Here is a 22,371-nt window from a genome sequence, read left to right on the forward strand (position 1 = left end):
TTTGGCTCTTCAGTGTATAATAATGTGTGGAAATTTGGTGGTGTCGGAAACTATCGCACAAGGCAATATTACTGTACATACTAAAGCAAAGAGTCTCAGTTTTGGATTGCGGTTCAGTTACAGATAGACCATCACTTTTGTGGTTTGAAAAACATGGTTGAGGCACAACTTGAAATATTAGAACCGCGAGTTAGATGTTCTGTGCCTATCTGAAGTACACGTGACCACAAGGATAGACGAATTAAATGGAAGTGAGTATTGGCTAACATAATTTCCATGTTGAGTCAGTATTGAACGGGACGTTACCATACGCATAAGAATTCAAGGCAAAAACATTAAAACAAGCAGGTTTTGTTGATCAGGAATATGTTCTTGTGAATTGTTACGGAATAACACATATCTTACGTAACAGCCTGCTTCATACGAGCACACTGGAGAACTTAAAGAATACGAGAATGCTTTGTTGATTGTTGAGCTACGTATCAGACAATAATGAATCACTTGTTGGAGATTTCAGTTTTCATTTTTTAAGCTGGGCTGACAAAAGAATGAGTTTGATTGGGTGTTTGCTGGCTACACTTTGATTACAGTAATGAACTATAGAGCCGGTGCACAACAAAATACTGATATTAAATGTAAAGTTTCTGTACATAATAGCCATACTGAAAAAGTTGTGTATTTTGCTGCTAGTGCACTGCCTAACAGTGATGTACAACTAATGAAAATAACAGTACAGCACCATACAGCTGTAAAACATATCCATGCGTAACAGTGAGTTCATTATCAACAACAAAACAGAGTAGCTGGCTCGACAGAAGTAGTGGCCTTGGTCGATACCGGTAGCTTTCTCGGAGCTGACACCCAGCTTTAGTCAACAGACGACATTCGCATACTAAACTATAATATTAGTTTCAGATACTGAAAATTTTACGTTCCCTGTATATGAACATAATATGATGATCCCCGCTAATGTGGAGTTAAATACAGATAGCCACCGAATGTAATGTAAGTCAATCATCAGAGGTAATGCTATTGCATTTCTCTTCATTGTGTAACAACAGATGGCGTGTAACTGTCTCTATTTTTATGTTTACTGGAGTAACAGGACGTGATGGAGCCTACTTCTGTCTTGCTACGTTAAACAGAGAATTTCTAAAATTTCAACCAGACTACATACAGGGTGTTTCAAAAATGACCGGTATATTTGAAACGGCAATAAAAACTAAACGAGCAGCGATAGAAATACACCGTTTGTTGCAATATGCTTGGGACAACAGTACATTTTCAGGCAGACAAACTTTCGAAATTACAGTAGTTACAATTTTCAACAACAGATGGCGCTGCAAGTGATGTGAAAGATATAGAAGACAACGCAGTCTGTGGGTGCGCCATTCTGTACGTCGTCTTTCTGCTGTAAGCGTGTGCTGTTCACAACGTGCAAGTGTGCTGTAGACAAGATGGTTTATTCCTTAGAACAGAGGATTTTTCTGGTGTTGGAATTCCACCGCCTAGAACACAGTGTTTTGCAACAAGACGAAGTTTTCAATGGAGGTTTAATGTAACCAAAGGACCGAAAAGCGATACAATAAAGGATCTGTTTGAAAAATTTCAACGGACTGGGAACGTGACGGATGAACGTGCTGGAAAGGTAGGGCGACCGCGTATGGCAACCACAGAGGGCAACGCGCAGCTAGTGCAGCAGGTGATCCAACAGCGGCCTCGGGTTTCCGTTCGCCGTGTTGCAGCTGCGGTCCAAATGACGCCAACGTCCACGTATCGTCTCATGCGCCAGAGTTTACACCTCTATCCATACAAAATTCAAACGCGGCAACCCCTCAGCGCCACTACCATTGCTGCACGAGAGACATTCGCTAAGGATATAGTGCACAGGATTGATGACGGCGATATGCATGTGGGCAGCATTTGGTTTACTGACGGAGGTTATTTTTACCTGGACGGCTTCGTCAATAAACAGAACTGGCGCGTATGGGGAACCGAAAAGCCCATGTTGCACTCCCATCGTCCCTGCATCCTCAAAAAGTACTGGTCTGGGCCGCCATTTCTTCCAAAGGAATCATTGGCCCATTTTTCAGATCCAAAACGATTACTGCATCACGCTATCTGGACATTCTTCGTGAATTTGTGGCGGTACAAACTGCCTTAGACGACACTGTGAACACCTCGTGGTTTATGCAAGATGGTGCCCGGCCACGTCGCACGGCCGACGTCTTTAATTTCCTGAATGAATATTTCGATGATCGTGTGATTGCTTTGGGCTATCCGAAACATACAGGAGGCGGCGTGGATTGGCCTCCCTATTCGCCAGACATGAACCCCTGTGACTTCTTTCTGTGGGGACACTTGAAAGACCAGGTGTACCGCCAGAATCCAGAAACAATTGAACAGCTGAAGCAGTACATCTCATCTGCATGTGAAGCCATTCCGCCAGACACGTTGTCAAAGGTTTCGGGTAATTTCATTCAGAGACTACGCCATATTATTGCTACGCATGGTGGATATGTGGAAAATATCGTACTATAGAGTTTCCCAGACCGCAGCGCCATCTGTTGTTGAAAATTGTAACTACTGTAATTTCGAAAGTTTGTCCGCCTGAAAATGCACTGTTGTCCCAAGCATATTGCAACAAACGGTGTATTTCTATCGCTGCTCGTTTAGTTTTTATTGCCGTTTCAAATATACCGGTCATTTTTGAAACACCCTGTATTTAAGTAGTGACATTCCATCACAGAGGTAGCACGAAGGTACTCAGATGCTTTTCCTGTGAGGTTACAATCGAACTACTAAGAATTAGGCTGCGGCTGCCCTACCGAAATAGTACGTTCAGAAGTTTTACAGGGATGTCGCCCATTTTTTATTACGCATTAGACAAAATATGATACTGTTCTCTAGTATGGTACGGTAATGCATACGCCCATAAGAGTGGCACGTTAAGTAACTAATCATTCTTATTAATCAAAGATATAATTCTTGATCACTCTTAAACATAGTAGCAAACATTGTTCAAAAAATGGTTCAAATGGCTCTGAGCACTATGGGACGGGACTTAACATCTATGGTCATCAGACATCTATGGTCATCAGTCCCCTAGAATCTAGAACTACTTAAACCTAAGTATTCTAAGGACATCACACAACACCCAGTCATCACGAGGCAGAGAAAAATCCCTGACCCCGCCGGGAATCGAACCCGGGAACCCGGGCGCGGGAAGCGAGAACGCTACCGCACGACCACGAGCTGCGGACGGAAACATTGTTGGTATTTCACAAATCATATTACACTTTCCTCAACTCAGTTAAATCTGCATTGTTCGCAGGGTCGCTGTTTTAGATCTGTGCACTGAAAATCATTGAGCCTAACAATTTGACATTTCCTTGCACTACTGAAGTGACTAGCGCGAAGCCGATGACACACGACGGGATTCTGCTCTTTCTAAAGCGGTTCCTGAAACAAAGACTCCTCTCCTGGATACAATCCACTGCACGACCGCATTCAGCTCAGGTGGCGTTTAGAGCCCCGGCCTGGGGAGAGGAGACAGTTCCTTTCAGACTTCCTCGCTGCACACGGTCATAACATGCTCCCAAGAAGTGGAACGATTATAGTGAAATTATATCAATAATTGAACCGCAATTTAAGATTACACCGATGAAGATGAAAGAGCCGCTACCACAAACACCACAGTGGATTTCAAGCGTCAGTCTCGGCATTTCCAGGAAATACATGTACAACACGAATGTTAAACTCCAGTACTGTTATCAGTTTGTCATCGCACTCGTACAGCGTAGCTCTTTAGACGCTGGTATGGTCACCTGTTTATACATCGGGCTGGAAACTAACAGAGAATGAACAGTTGGAGGATCTCAAGGCTTTAGACCGCTCGGGCAGAGCGGAAAGACTCGCGTTCCCTGCAGGTGAGTGTACGCCTCACGGCACCGGGACACAGCACAATGGAGGCGGCCGTTGCGCAAGTCGTTCGGAAAGCTCTAACGAGCTTTACGTTTTCTCTGCAGGAGAGCCTCGCATGCTCTGGCAGCAGCGGAGAACACAGGACCCTTACTCCGCACAGGAGTTGCTGCGTGTGGCGACTGTGACAAACTGATATTCTCAACACCACATTCTCCGAACACGGAATTTAAAGGGATGAATAGTCGTTGACGAACACCATTTTTGAGCAAATGTATTATGGAACTGTCGGTGCTGCTTTTACCATCACGTTAATCATACGTCGCTTAGTTAACAGTATGAGCATACAACGTGTAGTGCTGGATTTATTATTGACGTCACAATGCGAAGCTAATTTCGTCATAATTTTACATGGATTTTTATATATCCATCTTGAGAAATAAAGTAAAAGTATTAATTATTCAACTTGTACTTGGGCACATATTTACAACAAATGTCAAACAAAGTGACAGTTGCATCACCTGCGGAAGTGTATATAGAGAATATGTCCATTCTGACGCTTGCAGAAGACTGAACGTTGGTGGTCGGATGTAAGGATAACTCAGAAGACTTGTTGAAATGAGTGGATGACATACTTGCCGCGGAATTTGCTTAAAGATAAACAGAGTAAATACGAAGCTGACGAAAAGTCGTGGAAAGGAAAATGACGACTTGTTTAACACAAAAATTGGGAGCTACAAGGAAGTGGAGGAAGTGACGTCTCTTATCGAGGAAGCAGTATTAGACAAGATGGGTGAAGCGAAGTAAATATCAGTAGTAGATTGCCAGAGGCTAAAGAAACTTGCGTCAACATCTACACAGACATGGAACTCAGGAAGGAATTCCGAGAAACACCGCAATGTGTGGAAGTGAAACGTGCACCATCAGAAATAAAGAGAAGGAGAAACTGGAAGCGTTTGAAATTGTGGTGCTATCTCAGAATGTTAAAAATGAAGTAGACGAATAAACTAAGATATGAAGTGGTACGAGGGGACTTTACAGGGTAAATTATACGGTATTATGACAGCCCAACTAACTTTTATTGAATACTGCACAACACTTCAGAGAGACAGATAAATGCCAGAGTTTTTCAGCATAGGCACCAACTATCTGTAAACAGCGGTCGGAATGTTTTGCCAATCGTTCAGTTCAAGGACGACAGAACCGTTCGAGAACCTCTGTGAGAGCGCCCTCATCGTCGTAAAATCTGCGACTGCTACGAAACAGTTCCTCCATTCCCTGGACACTGTCTGTTTCGACGTCGACGGCCTTCCTTCCAGATCTCCGTCACCCATGCCTGAGAGGACTTTTTTTTTAATTACTAGCACCATTTCGTTATGGCTGGAAGCTACATTCCATTTGATCCATCCAAAAAGTTCCGAGACTGATTGTATTCTTAGGGTGTAAGCGATGTCAGCGTTGTAACTATGCTGGCAGCGCGGAGTAAAAACTATAAACAACAGACGAGGATTTGACCAGTCGGTTGTGAGCAGGCATTGTTTAAGTAGCGGACGTGTGATCGTAGTGTGTCATCGTTGTTGTGTCGCAAATCGCAGTGACTCATCATCTCTAAATCAAGTGCTAAGGCAATTGCTAGAATGCCTCGAAGAAGAGAATAGTGAGTGCAAAGTTTGTCCTGCACACCTTGACTCCAAAACAATAACGACGTGTGGAAGCCTGACGCTGCTTGTTTGAAATGCAAAACGTGTACAACTCTTTTCTGGAACAAATCATGACGGGTGACGAGACTAGGCGTTATCAGTACGATCTTACCACAAAGGGCAGAAAGTCACAAAGGGTCAACGCTCTGACAGCGCAGCCGACATTCAAGCGAATGTGACGCGGGAGTTACACATCTCAAAGAATGGCCTTTCTGACAATTTAACGTGGTTGTATCAACGTTCTGTGTGCTGCGCTCAACCTGGGGAGACTGTATAGAACATTGTTTAAGTAGCGGACGTGTGATCGTAGTGTCTCATCGTTGTTGTGTCGCATTAAAACCACAATCTTAGCGTTTCTCTGTTTTTTATGAATCCAGTCTCGAAACATTTTGGATCTGCGGGGATAAACTCCAGAATTTTACTGTGAATTTGTGTGAAATTTAGACGTTTTGTTCACAAGATTCGTATTGCACCCGAGCTTCGGGTCTGTAGTACGTTTCCACTCGCCACGCCATTGCACCCTCACACTATGACGCACCTGTTGTTCTTATCACAGCAGAACTCTCCCTGCAAGAAACCGATAACATGTTCTCACTTCTGACGATGCGCCACCCTTGTTGCACAGTGCTCTTACAGTGGGACGACATGTTCAACATACTCCTTTCTGAGGTCCACCTCCCCCCCCCCCCCCCCCCACCCTTACATAATAAAACGAGAAGCGAGAACAGAAGTCTATCGAAAATAATCGCGAGAACAAGGGGCACGATAGTGAGACATATGATACGGCATCCAAGAGTAACTAACCTGGCCCTGAAAAGAGCTGTTCAGATGGAAAACAGAAAGGGCAGACCGGGAATAGAATATCTAAACGAGACTATAGAGGGTGCTGGATGTAACAGTTAGGTAGAGATGAAAAGGTCAGCTCATGGGAGGAAAAGATGAACAGCAACATCAAATCAGTCGTAATCCTAATCACTTAAAAATCAAAACGATGTTCTTACAGCCGAATGAACATTCCTCATTCTTTGTCGTTGCAGTCGAATTATTTTTTAACAGCCTTCAACGACTTTATGTAACACCCTACGTTTTAGCGTGAAAGAAAACTAATACTTGGTGGAGAAAAAAACATCCTTTCTACAGTATTTCAATCTTGAGTAATGGTTAATTTAGGGTTATCAGCAAATTCCACGTTCTGTTGAGTAACACACACACACACACACACACACACACACACACACACACACACACACACACACACATTACGGTACTTTCTTCTATCTAATTAAAACTTCTTAAAAGGATCTGTTCATTAAATCTAGAGTTTTCTGCACTTTGACGATTGCAAAATAAATACTCACAAATGTGATTTTTATGCTTGACAATATCGTCGAAAATGGTCGTAGAGTAGACTGGATCCCGTGGCGGAAGAATAGTGGTGTCTTACATTTTTAATCGTCTAGCGAATGCTGTTCCTCTCTCTTGAGTCCATTACATCTACAGTGAGTTAAACGTTATTAAAACACTTTATCAACGACTGATCTGTTAGTTTTAAGAGAGAGTTCGTAGAAACAAATAATATAATTTCGAATCACTTTGGAAAAATAATGAAACTATGAAACTCTTTATGTATACCAAAATGAAACCTGAAATATGGCAAAGTATTTCGGTAATTCTGCAGTTGTTCTGCAGTGAACAATAGTCATTTCCGTACGAAAACTTTATATTTCTCAAGAATCTTCAATGTATTGAAAAAAATTGCTGCACATCCATGCTGAAAACGAACGATATATATATATTTTTTTTTCCATGCAAGAGTACTTAATGCATGGAAGAATGTATCTCATTTTCACTATATTAATATACCTTCAGCCTAATGGAGAAAATCTTAAAATGAAGTATGAAATGCCCTCTGCATAGTCACTAGGACCACTCAAATAATTGTGCAAGTCTGATAGTGTAATTAAAAAATTTAACGGGGATGGAATATCCGCCATATTTAGGTTTAATTTTTGTAGTATGACGAAATCTTGTGGAGAAGATGTTATTGAGTGGAGTCAACGAAATCCTAATAACTACGTTCTATCAAACTTTCTTAATTGTTAAGTTTCTCAACTATTCATTGATTAACCACTTCCGCGGAATAATTACTGCACATAAAAGAAACACAGACAAAAGGGACTAACGACGTTGATAAAACCAAAAAATGTGGATTTAATTGTTACTATGATCTATACTATCTAATGTCGAACATAAAAGAGTGATCATTCTGTTTCGGTCAGGAAGGAAACTGAGAACTGTTACGGCGCAATTAAAGTCTTGTCGTGACGCGGAAGACAATTGACGACGTTGGTGTGAAACGAAGCTAAACCGAATTACACAACGAAGACGCCCACTGCACGTCGTTCATTCCTTGCCTCATGAGCACTTAGTTACTATGCGTACAGCAAGCTGCACACGCCGGAATCAAGAGTTCTGTGGGATCAAGCACATGCTTGCCGGTTTAACGCCACTTAAGACAATGTTGCACGAATGACTGTTTCGGCTACTCAAGAGTCTCCAAATCATCATTCCAGACAGCTTATTTTAGAGTGATCCAGAAAAGAAGCACTGTCTCTCTTCCCCACTTTCCTTGCTGTTGCCAGGCAGCCGTAGTGTGTGAGCGAATTCGCGAGAAAGCGCGTTGCGTAGCACCAGGCAGAGACTTCTGATAAGCTTCATGACGTGTTGTTCTAAAGAAGTTTCTTATCTGGCTCCTGTCCTAACATTTCTTATAGTGTGAAAGAAAAGCCTTCTGGAATCCTAACGGTACGTCCGAAGCAATAACGGAGGCTTAAGAAGGTGTTCTACATCTTCTGTTCTACAGGCCGAACCGTTGAAACTTAGAGGTAGTATAACGAATGCCAGGAAAAACAAACTGAGATTAGAAATAAATGCACGTAGGCATAATCCAATGATGCTGCAGAACATCGAAAATGTGGACTGCTTCGATCGTTTGTTCTAAACGTGTTGAAGTTTTTTTAACATTTCATGTGTGTTTCATGAAAACCCCTGCGGTGTCAGATCAGCGCTTTATTGGCGGGGTACAGGCAACATGTAGACGTCTAGCGAATGCATCAGTGATGGTCGGCACGTATCAGCCAGTCCGCAGTGGTGATAGATGAACGCACCTAGAACAGTTCGCTCTTGTCTCCTTTGAGTGTTATCTTAAGTAATGTAACTCCTTCCTCAGTCTTCTCCTTTTTTTGTGCGTATGAAAAACTGCAGTGCATCTGTAAAGGAAATCGTGTGCACGAGGGTAGTGCGACGAATTCTTCAAGTGTTGATCCAATGTTTGGAATCCATATCAAGTAGGCACAACAGGCATCGATCACCCTGGGGGCAAGGGCCGCCCATCTTCTCCCTGGCTCTCAGAGAAAGAGAAAAATGTAGTGTAGGCAGGTGTTTTTCTTTCTAACAAGGTATTCAGCATAAGGCACGTGAGCTGATGTGAATTACTTAGTTCCGGTGTGCTCGAAGGAGAAGACGTGTTGTCATTTTAATAATTCACTAATTCACAGGATTGGATAAATGTCCGTATAGTATGCAGCAGATTAGAAAAAAGACACACTAATTACTCTGACAGAAGCCGCACAATCAAGCAGCCGCGCGGGATTAGCCGAGCGGTCTGGGGCGCTGCAGTCATGAACTGTGCGGCTGGTCCCTGCGGAGGTAAGAGTCCTCCCTCAGGCATGAGTGTGTGTGTGTGTGTGTGTGTGTGTGTGTGTGTGTGTGTGTGTGTGTTGTCCTTAGGATAATTAAGGTTAAGTAGTGTGTAAGCTTAGGGACTGATGACCTTAGCAGTTAATTCCCATAAGATTTCACACACACAATCAAGTAGAGAGAAGTGTTAACTTAATTGTAAACTGTCAGCCGGTCTTTTTGCTCTTGGGTGGGGAGCAGTGAAAACATCAAGGCACTTGCACACCATGAAACGAGGGTGAGACGGAAAAGGTCACTCCCCCCACCCAAGTGCAAAGTCTCGCCACGGGAAAGGTTTAAACAATAACAACGCATTATTCACCATCTTGCGACAAGCGATGAGACCTCTGGAACATGACCTATGTAATGAAAAACCAGCAATTACTTGTACTGAATTTAGACTAAAGCAGTTGAAGTGGTTCTCACAATCACTTGGTACAAAGAAAATGTGATCGAATAATGAATTGCGCATAAGCGCTTCTTAAGTTACATCTCACAGATGAAGAAAAAAAAAAAAAAAAAATGGTTCAAATGGCTCTGAGCACTATGGGACTTAACATCTGAGGTCATCAGTCCCCTAGAACTTAGAACTACTTAAACCTAACTAACCTAAGGACATCACACACATCCATACCCGAGGCAGGATTCGAACCTGCGACCGTAGTGGTCTCGCGGTTCCATACTGACGCGCCTAGAACTGCTTGGCCACACCCGCCAGCTCTCACAGATGAACTGCCGCCACTTACTACAGGATGGCGACGGGTGCATCATAAGATTTCTTTGAGGCTACTAAGCTTTTCTCGGTTGAAATTTCAAATTTCTATGAGTTAATTTTTTGTTGTATTGGAGAGCCAGTTTTACACAATCAGTTTTTCTAGTCGTATATGAAACGTTTTGAATGATTATTTCAATCTAGGTAAGACCCAAAATGTTTTTGAATATAAACTGTTCAGTCACAATATTTCGTAACACAGATACTGCGGATACATTTTAAATTCATCGTAAATTTAATAGACACTGAGAATTACTATATATGCAGTCCACATTTTTTGTCATTCAGACATGTTAAATTTAGTCTAAAATCACTGCAGAAGAGTACTACTTTGGACTGAAAGTAGTTGAAAAGGACCGAAGACTGAATATTCAGTGCTGATGTACAAGAAAAGCCTATTCAGATATGTATTCGTAAATGAATTTTTGTTCCATATCAGAAAACCCAATCTTGCTGTTTTTGCGAATGACGAACTCACTGATAAATTCTCGAGCGTGCTTTATGCTCCGTCGCAGTCAGTTATGCAATGGGAAACAGATATGGAGCAGGGAAATCCATGGACAACATAACGAACATTTACGAGGTCGGCGACCGCGCCGGAGGTAGCGACTATCTGGCAATAAAAATTGCAACAATAGAACATACATTTATTTACTATTAAAAACAGTCTGGATCACGATTTATTTATTAAGGTGACCGGTTTCTACCACTACTGTGGTCATCTTCAGACCATTGAGTAGGAACCTCTTTCTGCTGCCGGCCGCAGTGGCCGTGCGGTTAAAGGCGCTGCAGTCTGGAACCGCAAGACCGCTACGGTGGCAGGTTCGAATCCTGCCTCGGGCATGGATGTTTGTGATGTCCGTAGGTTAGTTAGGTTTAAGTAGTTCTAAGTTCTAGGGGACTAATGACCTCAGCAGTTGAGTCCCATAGTGCTCAGAGCCATTTGAACCAGCCATTCTTTCTGCTGGAGAGTAGTGATCCTCCAGCAGAAAGAGGTTCCCACTCAATGGTCTGAAGATACCACAGTAGTGGTCGAAACCGGTCACCTTAATAAATAAATCGTGATCAAGACTGTTTTTAATAGTAAATATTTGTAACACATTGATCACTGTCACTCCCATAATGTATTCAATAGAACATACGTATTCACCTTGCCTTATGCAGCTCCGCAACAGTTTCCGAGACAGACTCTCAGGTACATTTGTAACAAAGTATGACTTAGCATACTTCTTTCCATCACCGGATAGTTCACCCCTTCTCCTGCCACCTTCTTCAGTGTTTCAAAATTCTGGGATTTTTCTAACTTCTTCATTGATTTCGGTTTCCCTGAGATTTCCCTGATCTTTCAGTGAAGTGAGAATCTCGGAAAGAGGAGACTGGTATTAGCTGTTAGTTACTTTATTACCTACGCTTCCCTTACTTTACATAACGACGCTATCACTAGGGCCGAAAGCTACTTTGTCAAAGTAATTTAGTCATATCGGTCACAGAGGCGGATGTGTTCCAGGTAATTCATCTGAAGTGTTCCTAATACCAGTGAGGACGTTAAAAACGAGGAAGAGAACACTGAAAGCACCCACGAAGTCCCAGTGACAGGCGGCTAGGCAATAACGCGAGCCACAAGCGCAGAGTTCAGACCGCGGAACGCCAGGTGCTGGCCAGCTGTGAAGACTCCAGGGCCGGCAGGCCGTGCGAGGGCGACGCGCTGTGCGTGACGTATACCTCTGGTGACGTCAGCTCCACACATCCGCGAGCTGAGCTGCCGGCTGCCGCCTAGCCATACGTCACTGTCGCAGCTCAGTAGAACAGAATCAAGGCCCGCAAAAAATTATCTAGTCGGCCGTGAACAGGTTGCTGACTACATATTGACATTTTGAACATATGCGCTCATACTGCGTTACATGTGCACGCTGCCAACCAGTGCTGCACAAAATAAGTCTTTTGAAGTATTCTACTGCTCACGTACGTGCATAAATAGACTAGTTTGGATTTTGCACTCGTCGTGTAATTACATAAAAAAATTCAGAATTTGCCGATATCACCGATGAATGATCAATGAGATAACAGAGGACAGCCGCTCAGAACAATAGTTTTCGCTCCCAAACATCTTTTACAACTAGTCAGGACCGTAAAATAAAATTGGCGGCAGCGTGGTAGCTAACGTTTCGTGAAGTCTGGGAACTGTTTGTCACTATTCAGACTCCAATGCTTCTTAATTTCATCCGTAAGATTATTTATACTCACGAAGTAAATAAATATGCATAACTCATCTTCGATATTCTAATGGATAATTTAGGACTCAGACAAGAAACGTCACAACACACACTTGCATTTTGTTTATTTAATTTACTTGTTTATTGTATTAAGTACATAACTGCGAAGGTAGCATGCCAGATTAGTCTGTGGTCCGGGATTTATCCCGGCGAGCGTGCGTCATCGATCGCTAAACATCTTAGAAATGAAATGAAATGAAATGATCGTGTGGCATTGTTGGCCGCCGGATGCAAGTCTTATTTCAGGTGACGCAAGATTGGGCGACTTGCGCTTCAGTGATGATATGAGGATGACAACATAACACCCAGTCAACGGGCGGAGAAAATCTTCTACCGGCCGGGAATCGAATCCGGGCCCGCTGCATAGTAGGCAAGCACATTACCACTCGGCTAACCAGCCGGACTAACATCTTCGAATTTCATTGTTATTTGGATCATAAAGGCACGTTACGTCCGTTACTACAAGCGAGAGGAAACGTCAGTGATTGAGGATGGCTGTGGAACAACGTACAGTTTACTACATGCATATTTTCGTGTAAATAGCATAATAATTTTGGCAGTTAATGAATACTTGTAAGGTAATAATATCTCTAGCGGTCTTTTTTATATCATTTCACATACTTGGGTGTAACCGAGACAAGGTGGGAAGTTAATGGTAGAATAGCGTGCAGGCCTACGTAAAGACGGCAATCCCTCTTAAAGACAAAGACCATTTCGAAATGGATAATCAAACCTCAGATGCTTTGATTTGACAAATTTTTAGTGTCTCCGTCGTCTCCAAAATCGGCTTGAAGACTGAGGGTGTACAGAGACACTTACATGACAGCTGTCGGAATGAAGTGTGTTCTGCGTACACGTATTGAAAAAGCTATAGTCATGACAAGTCAAACAGACAAGAAAAACTTAGTATACAGACATAAAAAATGAGGTATCTTGTCACTGCCACCTTCTCCTCTCCCGCTACTCCTCCAGAGGCCATACCAAGAACCTATATTTCAAGCCGTTCTCGATTAAAGCCACACACATTATGTGGTATAGCGTTGCATAACTAACTAACTCTGGAACTATTGTGGAACCATTTTAGCTGCAATAACAAGTAAAGCACTCCACGTGCCTTAGGGGTAGCGAAGCTGTGCAATATCTGAGGACATCCCAGTTCTGAGCAAGGTTCGTCCGTCAGCAGTTGCCTGTAGTCGAAAGTTAGTTCAGTCAGCGTCTCCTATAGGTGTTGGCCCGCGACAGCTGAGTAGGTCATGTCAGCTGATGTCTCGTCACGGGCAGTTCAGTTGGGATTTCATCGGAGGACTTGTTTGCGAGTAACAGAAGCGGACTGTATTGCTACATAGGAACTAAAATTACACAAAATGGGAGACAAAAGGGAGGCAATAAAGGAGCGTCCCACAGTTTTCGCCAACAAAATAAATTTTGTGATGACACACGCAGGATCAGAATGAAGGAAGAGATTTCTGAACCAAATAATTAGGATAGTATCACTCCATATGAGTGAAACATGAAACAAAGGAGAAATTGTGTACACTGAAAAAATAGTAAGCAATGATGTAGTAGATTGAGGAGATGAGGTATGAAATGCAAGCTTGTTAAACAGAATATGCGAAGAAAGTACCCTAAAAAGCTCTTATTATTGATAAAGATTGGTGGGGGATGCAGACCACATATAACACTGAAGACTACAAGTAACTTCATGCCAGTTGAGAGAGTGGTAGAAAGAAAAACTTCGCTCTGACAACTAAGCGTTTAATGAATACGCAGATATGAAGAGAGTGACGCAGTGGAGGAATTGTAGGGTGATATGATGACTGTAATTATAAAAAAACCATAGGCTGGATTTAGATAGCTTACTTCTGTTTCGGGTCTTGGTGAATACTCAGGACTGTGCGTATTTCGGTTGAAGAGTCACATTTTACTTGTGTTACCTGCGGCAGGGGCAGCGGGGCGCCGTCGTAAAAACAGCGCAAGCAGGGTTGAGGTGTGGGGAATAGCCTAGCGCTGAAGACGTGCCAGAGCAGCAGGCAGTTGGATCTTACAAAGCAGCGCACCTTCCGGATGCAAATTGGTCACTCAGCCCCTAGGAGCAACGTGAGGTGTCCAGCCAAGTAAGGGCTTCGCATTTGATAAAACTGGGACTTTAACAGCTGCTCAAGACTTTCAAAAGACGTTGCTACTTACTTTATATTAGGCTGTGCATTAGGCATACTCTGAGATATCTAAGTATTTCTACTTTATATTCTTTAGATGATTAACCTACAGAGGCTAGAGAAAAGTATGGAAAAACTGCGATAAATGCATGCTTGAATATAGATGCTTATGATAGCCAAGTCTCCAGGGTGCGCTGTTGTATCTGACCACGAACGGCACCATTGCGATGTCCTCGATACGTTGCAAGTCATATTGTGGTTTTCCGTGGGACCCAAGATTACTCTGCAAGGTAGCATCACTGTCAAAGATTGTGTGACAATTTTGACTGATCAGGTTCGCCACATCGTACGTTGTTGGTTCCCCATGATGATACAGCACTCCAGGATGACGAAACCCCTGTTCACACAACTCGCGTCGTCCAGGACTTGTTCTGCGAGCACGAGGATGAGTTGTTGCATCTCCCCTGACCACAACAATTATTTTTAGGAAGAATGGTAAAAGATTGTCTTGAAAACCATACAGGCCCTGTATTTATCGATTAGGAGAAGACTGGAAGCTGTTTTGAATGCCATCCGCTGTCAAATGGTTCAAATGGCTCTGAGCACTATGAGACTTAACATCTGAGTTCATCAGTCCCCTAGAACTTAGAACTACTTAAACCTAACTAACATAAGGACATCACACACCTCCATGCCCGCGGCGGGATTCGAATCTGCGACCGTAGCAGTTGCACGGTCCCGGAGTGAAGCGCCTAGAACTACTCGGCCACCGCGGCCGGCGCCATCAGCTTTCCTACACCTTATTAGGCACAATAATTGTTTTTAGTTTCCATATTTTTTCCCAACCTCAGTAATTTAAAAAAGAGTTGATGTTTCTGATAAAATTTGGGCACTATTCTGCTATCATTTGATACGATTTCTGATTGACTGATTTCTAAATAGAGAGAGAGAATTGCAGCGTTCTTTGGAAACACAACAGATAAAAGTGACGGGAGTAATCGCCTGAGACATGCACGCTGCCGTTGATCAACAACGTTCGGATATTTAAGCAACACTGCAGGCGGTACCGCATACATCTTCCCCGTGTTGTGGTGCAGCGGACAGTAAAAATAACGCGAACACAGTGTGTCGTGCGTCATATCCGTCAGATTCCTGGCGAGCTCGGCGGGCGGCAGACGCCTGCTCCCCGTTCCCCGCCCACGTTAAACTTCCCACGTGCCCGCCCTGACTCTCGCCTATAGGGCTGTTATCTTCAGCTTTTCGTTCCCAAAATGTTGCCAGCAGCCTTCGCGAAATAATGTTACAGAGCGGAAGTCGGTAGAGAAAGACAGAGTAAGTTACTTTTGCTTGTTACCTTCCTAGCCTTTCCATTTCGTCTTTCAGTCCCATTCGAATTTCGTGCAGCCGACCGTGGTGGCCACGTGGTTCTAGGCGCTGCAGTCCGGAACCGCGCGACTGCTACGGTCGCAGGTTCGAATCCTGCCTCGGGCATGGATGTGTGTGATGTCCTTAGGTTAGTTAGGTTTAAGTAGTTCTAAGTTCTAGGGGACTGATGACCTCAGATGTTGACTCCCATAGTGCTCAGAGCCATTTGAACCAATTGAATTTTTGAATTTCGTTAGCCTTTCCATTTCTTCTTTCAGTCCCATTCGAATTTCGTACAGTACTTACACTGAGGTGAAAGAAAAGTCATATATACAAATGGCGGTAGTATCGTGTGCACTTCAAATAAGAGCATTACATTGGCAGAGCTGTCATTTATGCTCAGGTGATTCGTGTGAAGAGGTTTGCAGCGTGGTTACGGCCGCTTCACGGGAATTGAGATTTTGAATGCGGAATAGCGGTTGGAGTTAGACACATGGGTGGTTCCATTTCGGAAATCGTTAGGGAATTCAACATTCCGAGATCCACAGGTCAAGAGTGCGCCCAGACTACCAGATTCTAGGCATTATCTCTCGTCACGGACAACGTAGCCCACCGAAGGACAATTGGAGCGAATGATTTGGCCATTCAAATCGCCCGACATGAATCCCAAAACACGTTTATGGGACGTAATGGAGAGGTCAGTCCGTGCAGTAAGTCCTGCGCTGGCAACACTTTCGCAATTATGGACAGCTATGGAGGCAGTATGGCTCAGTATTTAAGCAGCCGTCTTCCAACGACTTGTTGATTCCAAGCCACGTATAACTGTTTTACACCTGGCAAAAGGCGGTTCGACACGATATTAGGAGGTATGTTACTTCATAGGCCATCTATCGAATGCACTAGAAAGGAACTGAATCGACAATAAAAGTTTCACACACACAAATTGCCGGATGACGTCATCACTGATAACTCGCCCTTACATTATACGTCGAAAGGTACATATTCGCTTGTCGCTTTCACAGTAGGTATTTGTTCACACTCCGTAAGTGTGGAAGCGAACATTCTGGCAGCGAATGTTCTCGAAACAACTGAGCCAGGAAAAATAGGCGCATAGAATTCATCATTTAAGAAAGAAAACCACAATTGTAACTTTTTTGTATCGTAAGATGGCATTTTCTTGTATTGTTTATTTTCAGTTTAAATAAAACTTTCTCTAAAATTTGTATGTGACTTGATTATTTTTTATTACGGTAAGAGTAAAGACAGCTCAAGATATTTTTAGCACCCATTCATTGAGGTTTTTCTGTATCTGCCACTGGTTTTAATAACGAATGAAGAGGTAATAAGTAGAGTTGGGGAGGCACGTGCTTTATGGCAAAATTTAAAAGAAGTAGTAATAATTTGATAGGATGCATCCTGGCGTATTCATCTGGTAACGGAGCGAAATGTGACGGACAAAAATATAGGATTCCAAGGTTTGACCAGTAAGTAAGTTCAAGCAGTTGCACATTGCAATGGCTAAGCATTTCAGGAGAAGCTTGTACAGCATATACTAGAATGGAGAGATGAACCAAACCAGTCCTCGGACTGCAGACCACAATAACAAAAGCTGTGATCCAGTTGCCTAGCAAGTGTGAAGCAATACTAAGACAACCGGTTTCCATAGAGCACATTCCTACAGGCAAAAAACGTGAGGAGCAAAACGGCTAGCCTTACGTTTATGTTTTGCTGTATTCTGACGTCTTCTAGACACACACAGAGAGTCTTGTGAGCCATGTGAAGGTTTATGTGACCCACTTACGAAGACGAACTGAAGTAGGCCGTGTTGGGATGCACTGCGGGCGGCCCATGACTCATCTCCCTAGAGATATTTGTTAATCTAAATATGCTGCTTCAAGGCTGACATGAGGCTCAGAATTTTTCCGTTGACTGCAGTCCACAGTTTGCACAGAAATGGTGTTTTATCACTTTCTCAGGCCACACGAAATATCTGTGGAAAGAAAATAAACGTAAGCTTGGCCCTGACAAAACTACCTTCTATGGGACAGATCTGTCGTAGGATTTTTTCGAATAAAATATACGAGAATTATCAGAAAATAAGACGTTTTGAGATAAAAAAATTAAATACGGAAAAACCATGTTTTATTATATACATTCAATGAATTACATACGTTCGTTTGGGGGTTAGCGTTTTATATAGTGTTTCCTGGAAAAACAAAACCGTCTCTTAAAGGTAAGTCTGTAAGCAATAAGAAGAAATTCTTAAATTCAGTATCAGTCTTACTGACTAAACGCATCACTGTAAATTATTGGAGCGCTTCGACGTCAACTTTTCTACATTTCCATATCCTCGGTCAAAAGTAACACAATTCGCAGTGCTGTGTGTCCTCACCAAGCAAACGTACACTACCAGCAGGGAGAGCGCATGCCATATTCTTCTTCTGTAGCGTTTCTCCAGAATAGTGCCAGGATCTGTTGAGTGGATTCGCTTTCTTCATTTCGTTCGATCGTGGATCATGTCTGAAGGAAGATTTACAGCCTTTAGGTCGTTGTGGAGATTGTCACCGCATTGCTGTCTTTGTCATCCCTTGATCCTGTCTCGTACGGCTTCAACTGTGTATGTTTGCTTTTGCAATGGTATCGCCCTCTTGAGAGCAGCATATGTCCAAACCATTGCAGACGGCTTTCTCGCATTTTCTTCTGTATCGGTGCGACCCCGAAACATTGCCCGATAGTGTCGTTCGGAAATTGATCCAGTCGAGTGATGCCACCTGTGCGTCTAAGTATCTTAGTCTCAGTGACCCCCGAGCGTCGTTCTGTCTCTTTTTGTAACTGGACAACACTCGAGGCCGTAGAGAGCAACAGGAAGAGTGACATCCCGGTAGATATTGACTTCAGATGGCCCTTAAGCCGACGATCGCAAGTGGAGACTTTTTTCACTTAGCACTTCATCGTGGCTGGGAGCGTCCTTTTGTTGGCCTAGTCTGCAAGCTGCCCATCGCCGGAGATTGTAGAAGCAAGATACTTAAATTTTGATACTGAGGGTAGGTCTTCTCCGTCAACGCTGATGGTCCCAACGTCTCGCGCATCTGATGTCACGTACTCCGTTTTCATCCTGCTGAGACGCAGGCCATATAGCGCGAGTCGGAGGTACCACTCTTGTGTTCATTGCTGGAGATCAAACTTGTTCTCCACAGCCAACATGACATCAGCATAGAGAAGTATCCATGGTAGTGGCATGTGCAGGTCTGATGTGACAGTGTTCAAAAATGTTCAAATGTGTGTGAAATCTTATGGGACTTAACTGCTAAGGTCATCAGTCCCTAAGCTTACACACTACTTAACCTAAATTATCATAAGGACAAACACACACACCCATGCCCGAGGGAGGACTCGAACCTCCGCCGGGACCAGCCGCACAGTCCATGATTGAAGCGCCTTAGACCGCTTCGGCTAATCCCGCGCGGCGTGTGACAGTGTCCGTCACAAGAATAAACATTGGTGATACGGCTGAGCCTTGATGGATTCATACTGTGATGCGAAAGACATTTGACACTCCTGGAGCCAGATGAACATACCTCCTCGGTTGTACATACAGAAGCCGTGCGCAGGTACTCTTGGAATGCCATGGTCTCGAAGCGCTTACCACATCACGGCATCTGGTATTCGATCGAAAGCCTTTCCGAGGTCTAGAAAAGCACTGTACAGTGGCTTGTTCTGTTCGCAGTATATTCAACGAACAGCCGCGCAGTATCGATTGCGTCAGTTGTGCTACAAGTATTCATAAATCCAGCTCGATTCTTTGTGATCTGAGCTATCACGCGAATCCTTTTATCGAGAAAGCGTTCAAAGATCCTCATCGCATATGTCAGTAATCTGACTGGGCGTTAATCAGAGCACTGAGCAGAGCTTCCTTTCTTTTTGAAGGTTGGTGCAGTGATGCTCCACGGCCAATCTGTTGGTATTCTAATGATGAAGTGTAAACAGATCATGCTTTTCCCATTTCTTTCATCGGCTAGTGTGTGTTCACGGGTTTCCCAACTGCCATCTAATGGAAGTGCTCTGTGCCTGTTTCAGAATCCAGGAGTTGGATGGCGGGTTCTTCGAGAAGTTCGGCTCGCTGCTGAAGGAGCAGGCGGACCAGGAGGCGGCTGCGGACGAGCGCGCCCTGCATGGCGGCTCCGGCGATGGCGGCGCAGACGCTGGCCACGGTGCCGACGTGGAGGCGGGGGAGGACGACGCCGCTGCCGCCGCTGCCGGCGAGGGCGATGGCGATGGCGAGGCGGAGGAAGGCGCCCAGCCGCCGCCCACGGACTCAGACTCCGAGCCCGAAGAGACGGACAAGCAGCAGTTCATCTCGGACGCCATGGGCTGGAACGTGAGTACCCTCTGTGTCTGTCCATGCGCACACTGCCTGCCGAATATGAGGTTCTCCAGACAACGCTGCCGATGTACTCTTACGGGGAGAACACGGCAAGTACCATGATCCAATTTCCGAGATACTTAGCTCAGTGGAAGAGCAGCCAAAAATAAGCGAACACATCTCTCTGCCTATCCGTAGATACTCGGCCGTTTCTGAGAAAACAACCGTCAAAGTTTTCGACGTAATTTATATGCCTTTGCCCGGCCCTGCTGGTGACCTAGTGGCTAGGGTTTCGGCATCTCTGTTGAAACCAGTGTTCGAAACCTGATTATTTTTATTTTGTTTCTTTGACTTATTTACTGATGTCCGTGGAAGGTTACTACACGAATGTTTCGTATCAAATTGGGGGAAACAAGGGCGTTATTTTGACTGTAAACTTACAACTGGACTTCACAATAAGTGTCGCATGTGCATATGTGGTACTTTCAGGAGTTACAATCTTTTTAAATTCTCATATTCTTAATTCTTGTATTTTATTCTTACGTTTATGCTTCAGGAAGATTTTGTGCACTCCCCTGGCTGATACTGAGCGTAGAGATATTCCAAACAGAGAAATTCCGAACACCACGAGCACCGCGCGAAGGCTGATTTGCCACAGTGACATTTCTTCGTATGAATCTTAGCCGAGAAATAAACGTTGTTAACATTCTTAAAGATTTCATACGTTGGCAATAATTTCGCGGCAAACCATGCAAAATGGATCACTTTTTCCATAACTGGCGTTTGCAATTGGTTATGTATCAAGATAAACTACAGGAATTTCGCCGAAAACAATTTTTTAAGTTGTTACTCCATTCATATATTGTTTTTTTCCTTTTTTAATTTCATTGCCGTGACATACAATTAGTAGACGAATAAGAACAACGTTGTTTCAATATACATTGGAAAACATTCGCGTAGTAATCCTCTGCGACATTGATAGTTTTTCGTAAATTAATAATAATAATAATAATAATAATAATAGGGTCTCAAACTCGGGCGCAGAAGTGTGAAACGACGAAATAAGTCACTGTGCCACCGCTTTGGTGGTACTGTTCACTCGCTAAAAGACACACACATTACCTCTAAAACTTTGACTGTCGTTTTATCTGAAACGGTCGAATATCTAAGGATAAGCTCAGACACGTGTTCGCTTATTTTGACCCTCCTTCCACAACCCCAGTTCCAAGTAAATCGGGGGATTATAGCACTTGCCATATTCGCCTGGTTAGCAATGGGCTGTAATCGAATGCATATATCTCCAGACAACTTACCGACAAGTGTCCAGCACAATAGCTATACCTCTGACAGCGATCAGGAAGGCAACTAGGCGTATTAACGTACAGTTATTTCCTAACTACTTGGCCCTGATCCTTAGTAAGCAGCGGTCCCTATTTCACGACGAAAACGCACTGCTCCAATGTTTCAAACATGTTGATGCTTTTGCCAAACTGTGGATCGCAAGAAAGTGCTTGACTCAGTAAAAGAGATTAATACTAATTTTGTAATTCCTGATTGCTAGCGATATGTGCGTATAAATAAAAGGTCACTGCACAGTGGAGACACTGCAGGATGGACCATGATAGGATTAAGAACAAATAAGATCCAATGAACTTATGAGTGATTGTGTGGTTTCTGAAAGAGAAGCCAGTACCATGCGGCAACCTGTACGGTACAGTTTTCGACATGTTGTCATTGCCCACCAGAAGGCAGCACCGTTCCCTACGAAGGCATTTGCGTTATTCAACAGTTAACTGCTTATTTCTTCACGAGTTGCAACACAGCATTGAAGGGGTCACAGCTTTTATACAAAGTGGTCAGAAACAGTCTGAAAAGCGTGTCAGGGAGTTTCAGGGGAGGTTGTGAAGTGAAATAATTGTTAAGAAAAATATTCGATACGTTCCACCCTTTCTGAGTTGCTTAGCATGTAAATTAGCCTATCACGTCGTTACTCGCGCAAATCCAAGCATTTGCACGCACTAAAATGCGGTGAATCACAAACATCGGTGGGTCCGTGCAAGCGCCCCTACAACACCCTTACAAG

The 22,371-nt window shown here is 43.6% G+C and overlaps 1 protein-coding gene across 3 annotated transcripts in view; it reads left to right on the top strand.

Moving 5' to 3' along the window:
- Positions 1-22,371, top strand: part of LOC126481765 (protein unc-13 homolog 4B) — a 254,770-nt gene that overhangs the window by 145,377 nt on the left and 87,022 nt on the right. For all 3 annotated transcript variants that reach the window (XM_050105723.1, XM_050105738.1, XM_050105730.1), the window contains exon 2: positions 20,003-20,303. In XM_050105723.1, coding sequence (XP_049961680.1) covers positions 20,003-20,303 — 301 coding nt within the window. The remainder of the gene's footprint in view (positions 1-20,002; positions 20,304-22,371) is intronic.

This window comes from Schistocerca serialis, chromosome 1 (genome assembly GCF_023864345.2).
Source record: "Schistocerca serialis cubense isolate TAMUIC-IGC-003099 chromosome 1, iqSchSeri2.2, whole genome shotgun sequence".
In the NCBI taxonomy this organism is placed as follows: domain Eukaryota; kingdom Metazoa; phylum Arthropoda; class Insecta; order Orthoptera; family Acrididae; genus Schistocerca; species Schistocerca serialis.